We start from the raw sequence: 10,303 nt of genomic DNA on the forward strand, positions 1-10,303 counted from the left end.
GGATAATTTTCGTTTTTAGTCATAACGGTCAAAATTAAATTTGAAAATTTTTGATCTTGGGATAAAGAAATTTTCAAGATCAAAACAACAAGATCATGTTGAATGTTTTGGCGAAATATTGTTGGAATTTCAAATCAATTGAATAGCAATTAAACTAGAATTTAAAGGAACCTTTAATCAATACTCTCACTGCTTGGTCAACAAAGAAGCAATCTAAAGACAAACAGTGCCCTAGAATAAAAATATTATTAACGGTTGCATAAAATTTAAATTCAAATAAAAACAACCTAAAAACTGATTTTTTTGTTTTCAAAGTATTTTTTTAATAAAATTAAATTTCTAAAGGAACGAAGACGTTTTTTATCCAGGTATCATAAATAATACAAAAATTAAGCATAATGTCATCGAATGACGCAACAGTTTGTCATGTAAGTATATAAATCACCAGAAATTATGAGTTACAAAAATTTGTGCAATTATGCCGCTCGATTTTTTCAGATTTATGATAAATTAAGTGCAAAAACTGGATTTGTTGGCAAGTTTATAACAAATGAATCAGTTTCACTACATGGATTTCAACCAGTGTTTTATTCAACAAAAGATGCTCCCACAAAGTATGCCAATACAGACGATATTAATGTAATTCATGTTTCGGAGAACTTTATTCTGGATGATGAGATTTTGAGAAGCTTAGTAGCTGAATCTTGCAACATTTTTTACAATCTACAATCTCTTAAAACTAAATCAAATGATTTGTTCCTGCAAACGTCAAGAGTTTATCGTTCAGCAATTAGAGCAACACTTAACAAGTTACAGGAAGCAGTTATTGATGATTGTGATGAAAGTGACATCAAAAAGTATGAAAGCTACATTACAATATTCTATTCTATTGAATGCTTATGGCATTTGTGTGAATTTCTCTTAATTGATCGATCGACCATGTCTGTTGTACCAAATTTACTTGAATGGGTAAGAACTGATATATTTTTAATTCTTTTAAATGTACTAATTAAAGTTTATTTTCCAGACCAAATTCCACTTTCCAGCACCAAGTCAATCAGCTGCAGAAATGCTCATCAATAAGGATCGAGATCTAGAATTCCGTGAAAGTTATTGGGAGAGTATCCGAGGACTTATTTTACAAGGTCAGATAGATATAGTTCGAGCATTATTAAGATTGCATTCATCGTCTGAAACAATGACCTTCCAACTTGCCGAAAAAGAATTGCAGACAATGCCAATATTTAGTTCACATGGAGGACTTTCGATTCAAAAGTTCCGTTCTCAATGGTCGTTTTGGTCCAGTGCATTGGAATCAAAATTAGATTCTGGTCTATTTTCAACTGAAGCGGAATTGGAAAATATCATGAAACTAATTGTTGGAGATAAACAGGCATGGATGCAAGTATGTCAAGATTCAAAATGCTGGTATGAATATTTTGCTGGATATCTATTTTTCACTCAACCAGCAGTTCGTTATTTTGAGTTGGGAACATTTGCTGATAACTGGTTAAGCCAATGGTCAAGTACAAAAGGAATGAGAGGATATACTGAATTAAAATCGTTAGATCTAATGGTCTTGGCAACACTCAAAAACGACATGGCAGAACTTATTAGTTCAATTCAGGATATGGGAGACAATAAGTGGTTTGTCGTTCACTTAGTTGATCTTCTTGTCCATTGCGATCAATTGAGAATCAGTGATGAATCAAATGGTCCATCAGTAGTTGCTTTACGTGAATGTCTGATTTTTGATTACGGAACAATGTTGATGTCACATGGAAATCTATGGGAAATTGGATTGGATTACTTAAAATTTTCTTCATCTGAAGGACTTGGTGCACGAGAAGTATTGCTGCAAAGAGTTCCAATTAAAAATGACATTCAGGCAATGAAAATCATAGAAATTGCTAGAGTTAATGGAATCACGTCAGTTGAACAGGAAGTGTGTCGAGTTATGGTCAAACGTTCACTTTTACTTCAAAATTATGGAAATGCACTTGAATGGTCTATACGCTCTCGTGACAATATCTACGTGACTAAAGTTGCCAATATTTTCCTAAATCATTATTGCAACACTGGAAAGATGATGCACAAAGATCTTCTAGCTAATATTGGTGCAAAGATGTTTATTGCTCCAAGGCTACTTTTCTTAATTAAATACTTTGATTTCCATCAGTTTTACAGTTCGAGAGCCTTTTCGCAAGCTGCAGAACTGCTTGTGAATTTACTCGACTCAAAAATTATTCCCGAATTCTTTTGGCCATCATTACTAGCTGATACAATTCCCTTGCTTGAACATAATGAGCCTATAATTCCGACAAAAGAAACATACATCATAATGCATCATTTAGAAAGCGATCTAATTCCGTACCTAGCTAAAACAAAGAAGGAACGTGAAAATAATAAACAGCAAGAAGGCGAGTTGAATCTTATGAACGCTTGCTCAGATGATCTTGTTCAACTTTTGAGATTGGCATGTGCGCGAAATTTATCAAGAGCTATGATTATTGAAAATACATTAGTTCGTTAAATAATCATTAAGTATTCTTTTACTATCCATTAAAATGATCAATAAATGTTTTCTTTTAAAAATTATGTTTAAATCGCAGGAAGCTTCTTTATTTAATTAATTTTTTCTAAAATAATCTCAGTAACAAATAAATTGTAATTAATTAAATTTTAATCGAGAAAAATGATGTAAAGGATGAGAACTGCTTGTGGTTATTCCTCTGACTCAGAAGTTGTGAATCGACAAAAAGTCCGACGATCATTGGAAAATTTGTATTTAAAGATGAAGACTCAAAAGATGCTTGGTATTGGCGACGGATTCTCAAAAGAGTCTCGAAATGTGAATAAAATGAAAATTAAGGACGAGATGAAATTGGACTTGAAGCTAACGCCAAGTCGGTCAGACAGTAATCGATCAAGATATAAGTTATATCCAATTGAAGAAGTTTCTGAGAATAGCAGTAATTCAGAGACAAGTAACAGTCGTTATAGAATTGAAAGGGATGCTGAAATACAAAGAATTATTCAAAGTAATAAAAAGCTTGGGATGAATCGGCCAGGAAGTTCGTACCAGAAGTCTAGACCAGTCATTGAAATACAAGAATTGAAGCCCGTCACTTTTAATGCATCAGAAGAGTCAGTAATGGCATCAGTTTTTGAGGACAGTCCAAATGATGAAACCAATAACGATAAGAAATCTTCAGAATTTGATGCTGATCGAAAAATAGCGGAACTAAATGCCACAATGGATGGAATTTTGCAATACAAACAAAGCCAAATTCAACGACTTTTTGTCACTTCTTCGTACGAATATCACAAAAGGATGTTAAGGCAGAGCATGAGTAAAACAAGTTCCACAGAACCACTCTCAATGCCTAGAACTATATCAAGAGCATCAACATTTCACAGCTTTGAAACAACATCATGCTTTGGCAAATTCTTCTGTCCATTTAGGAAATCCCGTCGCTAAACATCAGTTCTTTTATTTTTTAACATTCCTTTATTAATAATTTTTGATCATGCTTAATGCAGTGCACAGAAAATTTATATTTTTGCTTTATATATATTTACAATTCCATTTGTTTGTGCATTTTAAAATATATATTTTGTATAGGAAACTACATTGTACATACATATGATTAAAATCTACAGCTAAAAGTAATATGAAAGACTATTTTACAGACATGCTTAAAAACTATACGAAGTAGATAATATTAATAATTAAAATATATATTATGTCCAGCATTAAAATGTATATAAGATATTCAGCAATATTTCCTTTAATACCAAGAATAGAATGGCTGCGACATTCCAAAGCTCTTTCCTGAATGTGGATGTGCAAAACCTGAGATATTTTGATGTGGCAATAAGGACGACGATAAATTATGATGAGCACCATATAAAGTAGCTGAATGATGATTATAAGAACTGGAATGTATTGGTGAATTTGATAATGGAAGTTGATGATGTCCAGTTGTAGCACACCATGGACTGTAATTATTATTATTATTATTTGCAATTATTGTTGCATTCTCAGTTGGCGATTCATTAATTCCATTCGTTCCTTCATTACTGTTGCTATTTCCAGATGTTGGTCCCATCATAGTTGTCACCAAACTATTTGGTGTATCAGGCAATTGGATGTTGTTGTTATTATTATTAGGTGTAAATTGATCAACAGAATTTGGACTTTCATTTCCATTCAAGGTTGATCCACTTTGATTGACATTTTGTGGCGATGAATAGCCAGCATTTGTACCTGAATTTTGACTAATTGTAGCTGCTGGAGACGAATGATAATGATGATAATAAGAGCTTGAATTTTGAAGAGCATTTGGTGATGCAGTATGATTAGATGGCTCTGGTGGTGACTGACGAGCTTGATTTGCCATTTGATGAACATGCGATGAGTAAAAGTCATGCACTGTAAGAAATAAAAATTGTTAGAGAAATGCCTTTAATCATTATTAACTGTTAAGACATACTTTGTGAAGATGCTGAACTAAATTGCGATGCTTCAGCCAATGGTTGCAAAATGGAATATCCAGATGATGATGTAGAATAAGCTAATGGATTAGATCCCATAGATGAGTAGCTCGATGATGATGGAATAACAACCTGTTTACGGAGACGAGCACGTCGATTGCTAAACCATACTTGAATTCTAGCTTCCGTTAATTTTGTACGTTGCGCAAGTTCCTCACGTGTATAAATGTCAGGGTATTGTGTACGTTCAAAAGCCCGTTCAAGTTCATCAAGTTGCATTGCTGTAAATGTCGTTCTCGATCGTCTCTGCTTACGCTTCAATGGAATGCCCGGTTCACTATCGCAGTCCGATAAATCACCATCTGATTGCTTCATAGCATGATTTTCGCCTATCCAATAGAAAAAAATGAACGAAAACGGAAATTAATAATTTTCCATTGATTCTCTTTTGAGTAACCGAAATAAAAAGTTTATGAATGAAATGAATGGAGTAGTTGGGTATGTACAGCATGATGAGCATTATGAAAGTCAGATAAAATTGATGTATTTCATGATTAATTACATTTTATATCGTCGGTAATTGTTTTATTGGCTTGGGGAGAATCATTACTATTGGGATGAATTTAGTAGTTCCGAATCAATATGCAGTATGAAAAGCTTCTGCAAAATCATTACCGTCAATGATTGACAAATCCCATCAATCATTTTCTTGGTAATTTAGGTTCTAAATAAATTAGATTTCCTTCTTGAATTGATTCTTTAATAATTTTTTTTATTATTATTCTTCAGACAATGAAAAGCACGGCGGTAACAATAGCTTTATAGCTACTTGATTTCACTTCCCCTATGTATAACTATATACACTTGTATATTGTACATTTTGATGATGTTTTTATTGTGTGCTACTTTTTTTTCTATATTGAAACTGTAATTATTTCTTCTTGTGCCTTTATGTGCCATAGAGGACTTTCAATTCATCATTGCTACCTCTCTCTCTCGTTCCTTTCATTTTACAGTCTGTCTTCTTCTTACAAAACCTTATTCTAATTGCCTCCGACTTGACTTGACTGACTGATAAAGAATAATAATGTTTCTGACTAATATAGTAAGTCGCTACCGCAACAATCAATGGATGTGTTGTGTGTTCATAAAAGAGTCATTAATAATAATCAACAAAAAAACAGAAAGAAATGAGATTTCACAAATCATTCTTGGCACCTTTATAAGTTTTTCATTTTATTGTAATATTCTCGATTCCTTTCGGGTCTTTTTATTCTTATTCTTATTGCTATTGTTGATGGTTGTTTTGTATGTTTGTCGTTATTTCATGTAAAAAATGAAAAGAGAGAAGTCGGCAAGTAAGCAAGTGGAAACATGAGAACAAATTGATTGAAGAAAGACCTTGATGGAAGGCAGTTCGATAGGTGCTAAAAACTAATTTACTCGCTTCTTTACAAGATATATTTTGGTCTGTTTTTATTTTTTTCGAGGGATCAAAAGGGATCATCCGAAATGGGAACTCAAATGGAACAAAATAATTTAATTGGATTTTTTTTTCTTGATATTTGTGAATGATCATGCTGACTTTACATTACGAATACGATAAGTTCAGTGACGAGAGGGAGCATTTAGTAAGATAAATTATGTCATGAATCATGCAAAATGTGTAAAAACAAAGCATACCGTTTTGTGAGGATCTCTTTTCATCATCGCGGCCTCTCAAGAGGCGGGATATTGCCGAAACAGAAGGTGCTGTCGATCTATCGCAAATTCCTTCTTTTATTAGACGATCTCTTATCTCCCAACTGAATATGCCTGTTAATTGAAATATTTTTGGATCAGTTATTAGGTTTTGGGAAGATTTTTTTTTTGTTTCTGTGCCTACATAGACTAGTGAATTTATTTTTCCATCATTTTAGTGAGTTTTTAAGGAAAACTTGTCTTCAATCAATTTTCAAACATTTCATTCCAAACATAAACATTTAAAGATCAGAAAAACTAAAAGGAAATTCATACCTGGATTTTCTTTTTTGTAGTCCTCGATACGATTTTCAATTTCTGGTGTAGCAATTCTTGGTTTAGATCCACCAATTACTCCGGGTCGAATAGATCCAGTTTCCTAAATTAAAATTAATATGTTAATAATTGTTTAGATAAATCAAGGTTTAATGGGGATTTATGATGTTGTATTAGCTTCCGAACTGCTTTTTTACGACAAACTGATGTCTTAAGTAGGAATTGATACATCACTCATACTCAATAATTAATACAAAAGCTATTCAATGTTTATTTTTTGCAAAATCTGTTAATTCCTATATATTAGAGTACTTTAAAATGGATCGAGTATCATTCCTTACTCCTTTTAAAAATAGTTCAATCAATCTTTGCCTTATACAGCCTTAAAAGGATTGAATGATCAATTTTTGAATGCAATTGAGGTTAAATAAATTTGTGTAATTCCGGAAGCTGTATCAAATCTTGTGATAGACAATCCAATAGCTGAATAATTGAAGTAAGCTTACCTGATATCGGTTTAAAATTTTCGAAACACATCCGTGAGATACGCGCAATTGTCTAGATATCTGACATGGACGAACACCGGCGGCAGCTAATTCGACAATTTTTAGACGGATATGCGAAGGCAATGGGCGGCCTAATAGGATATAAAGATTAATATTATTAGTTATGTTCATATTTTCATAATTTAATCAATTTTACCATTTATAAAGACTCCACCGAGTTGGTTAACTCTTCCTTGGCCGGCGGACATATCTCCTGTAAGCAAGAAAAATTAAACTTATTACTACATCTGCATGCCATAAGGGTATGTATATTTCGATGAAATTTTGAGCAGCATAAATTAGAAGTTCTGGTGAAAAATCAAAATACATCATAAATCTACTGTATATGAAAATTTTCTCATGTATGCAAAACTGAAGCCTAAATATGCACAATTGGTAAATCAGGTAAGGCTGTAAAATCATAAAGAGGACTTTCAAGAAAAACTACGTATGCCTTTATGACTTAATGGCAGTCCAAGAAGTCGACTTCTAATGGTGCAATAAATTCTCTTCATCATTTCCCTATGATTCTCCTGAAAATTTCCAATTTCATGCTCATTTCTTGTTCCTTTAACTGACTTTTACTCTTGCAGTGCCATTCCATTCCATTGAAATTGTTCATTGACAACATGTCTGTAATTTTTTCTGGTTTCTTCTTCCAACTTTTGTTCTTCATTCTTACTTCTTAAAATTCAGGACTACTCGAGAACCTTTTTTCTTTCCTTCTTTATGGATCATAAATTATAAACACAATAGACTAGGCTGTACGTTCTAAAGTGTTAAATTGAGGGGTCCATTAGGATGATAATTTGTCAAAAATCATCAAATATCATTTAGAATGGGATGTGATATGATTTATAAGATTGTTGACCTCAACTCATCCACGGCATGCATTAAAAGAGAGACTTAAATGACCGATGAGATTGAAACTTAATTTAATTTTTATGCAACCTTCACACAATTTTTTTCTAATTCTTTTACATTCTTAATTGGATAGACTCTTAATTGATATCACGTGGAGCATTAAAAAGAAGCATACTTTTTTGAATTGGCAAGTAATTTGTAGCATTAATTGCAATGAATACTTCGGAGTGAATTTGAATTTATTTCCATTTAATTCATAGATTTAGAGTTGCGTAAACTTGGTATTCTGTTTAATTTGTTTTTAATTCTTGCTTGTTGATTTTTTAACAATTTTAATTCCTGTCGCTAACTTTACGAAATTAGAAAAACTTCCTTAAATTGTCTGTTTTGGTCAATAAATCCGAATAGATAAGGAACATGGAAATAGTCACAAAATTGAACATGCTCAATTACATAATAGGTGAGTTATGAATTTTTGTATCCTTATTTTAAATTTAAAATGATGTTTCCGAGTGTCAAGACAAGAATGCGTTTCATCAATTGATTAGTTGGGAAATCTTAGTTGTGATATCCCTTCAAATCCATTTTTAAAGATATTTTGATCAAGTTTTATTTGAAATTAGATTTTGAATTTTGACATCATGCCGACGTTTTTGAAATCCTCAAAAGAAGTTGTTGCTCAATGTCAAATTAAATTTTGTCACAATTAAATCTAGAAAATTTCATTTTTAATTCTTGTTGTCGAGGCCGATACCAAGATTTCCTAGTGTAGGTCTAGAGCAGTGCTGTCCAAAAGGTTTTATGCCACAGCACACCTTGGTCCACATAAGACATTCGATTCATGGCGTTTCCAAAAAATGTCGGCGGCACAAAGTTTCACTTCAAAAAGTATATTTGAATCCTCAGTCTCTCGGTCTTGGTCCCGAGACTAGAGGAAATCTTAATAGCTAGACTTGGACTTTGTATAGAAAAGCCGACTCGACTCAATATGAAATTTGGATCGATGTCGATCTCTAGTTTGAAGAAAGCAAATAGCTAAGCTGAATTGTCTTTGTACTGTTCATCTTTAGATATATTGATTGACCCAAATAAATCCTGTTTAGACTTCTATCAACATTGTTTTTGAGTTTAATCACCGATGTATAATAACTTGATGCTTTGAAAGTATTCATCGATATTATGATCAAGATCCTTACCTTGTAGAGAATATCCATTAAAACAAGGTCTCATTGCGGCACTTGAAAAATTATTTGTTATCGTCATGTTTAACATTCACACAATCATAAAAATTTAACCACGATATGGATTTAAATTTTGTTTTTATATATAATTAGTTCCTTTAAGTCACTTCAATATTTTTGATATTATTCAATATATTTTTAATATCTTATAGCACTTTGTCTTTATCAAGTAATGTCTCTTTAAAACTTCATAATATTTTTTTATTTCCAACTGATGATTATCCAAGTTTTTTAATAGAATGTGCAACTGCGTCAGCAAGAAACAACAATCTCCAAAATAAATAAATGTTCTAAATACGATAAAAGGAGGCAATGAAATTTACGTCCGAACACGTTGAAGGCACTTTAAAAACTAAATTAAAGTTGAAAAGAGAAATAACCATAAATATTTTTTGTTGCCTGGCATTGTGTAGTCTGTTTGATGAAAGAAAAGTCAATTCTAAATAGCTTTAAGCCAAGCACTGCCATGTATACGCCCATTTTCAACAACTTCATATTGCAATGAATGTTGGATAGAGTGAGACGGAATGTTTGTAGCACAGAAATGTGAACATTTCGCTCACACTCATGTGACTATTGCAGTCATATAAAATTTTATAGATGACTTACGAAAATGCATTGTGGAAACGCTTATGAAAATTTTTATGAGAGAATAAAATAATAAATTAATTGACTTCAATTATGGCCACATCATCCTAGATAATTTTATGTTCTGGTTAACTGCTGTAAGTTGACAATTTATGGATAAACTTGAGATAATGTTGAAGACTGTAATTTGTAAATTAATTATTCCTTTCACTTCGCTGTGTAATAACGTTCATTTGGAATTTGAATAATATTTATTATACTTAGTTGAAACCCCCTTTTCATGTAAAATTTTCAGTCTGTTTTTGATCTCGGATAAATTAACATCTCATTTATTTCAAAATCCGTGAAAGCAATTACAAAAGGATATGTATTGATAATCATATAGACACATTATAAAGGTAATATTGCATTTTTTAATTGTCAAAAATTTGAATTTATTGTAAATACTAACACTGAAAGAAAATTGTCAACCTCTTGAATTGCAAAATTATTTTCTTTAAGTTGAAAACTATTAGTACAGAAACATTGTAAATGCTGGATTATTTATTAGTC

General features: G+C 32.0%; 2 protein-coding genes across 3 annotated transcripts; one reads left to right on the forward strand and one right to left on the reverse strand.

The window, feature by feature from the left end:
- The first annotated feature begins 86 nt into the window (after nt 1-86).
- Nup75 (nuclear pore complex protein Nup75) lies at nt 87-2,598 on the forward strand. Its single transcript, XM_070649162.1, has 3 exons — nt 87-428; nt 499-969; nt 1,028-2,598. Exons 1-3 carry the CDS (start codon nt 399-401, stop codon nt 2,531-2,533), a joined length of 2,007 nt encoding a protein of 668 aa, XP_070505263.1. The 5' UTR covers nt 87-398; the 3' UTR covers nt 2,534-2,598.
- Nucleotides 2,599-3,606: 1,008 nt separating this feature from the next.
- Nucleotides 3,607-9,481, reverse strand: LOC139097383 (segmentation protein paired-like). Of its 2 annotated transcripts, XM_070649196.1 has the most exons (7): nt 9,119-9,481; nt 7,216-7,272; nt 7,020-7,150; nt 6,514-6,616; nt 6,181-6,312; nt 4,497-4,886; nt 3,607-4,435 (listed from the first exon to the last, which is right to left on the reverse strand). In XM_070649196.1, the coding sequence occupies exons 1-7, from the start codon at nt 9,192-9,194 to the stop codon at nt 3,792-3,794; spliced, it is 1,533 nt and encodes a 510-aa protein (XP_070505297.1). In that variant the 5' UTR covers nt 9,195-9,481; the 3' UTR covers nt 3,607-3,791. The 2 variants fall into 2 exon arrangements, with proteins under 2 accessions (XP_070505297.1, XP_070505298.1); XM_070649197.1 differs by lacking the exon at nt 6,181-6,312.
- Between the last annotated feature and the right edge of the window lie 822 nt (nt 9,482-10,303).

This window comes from Chironomus tepperi, unplaced genomic scaffold (genome assembly GCF_022539635.2).
Source record: "Chironomus tepperi strain 1889 unplaced genomic scaffold, CSIRO-AGI_Ctep_v1 contig_421, whole genome shotgun sequence".
NCBI lineage: Eukaryota > Metazoa > Arthropoda > Insecta > Diptera > Chironomidae > Chironomus > Chironomus tepperi.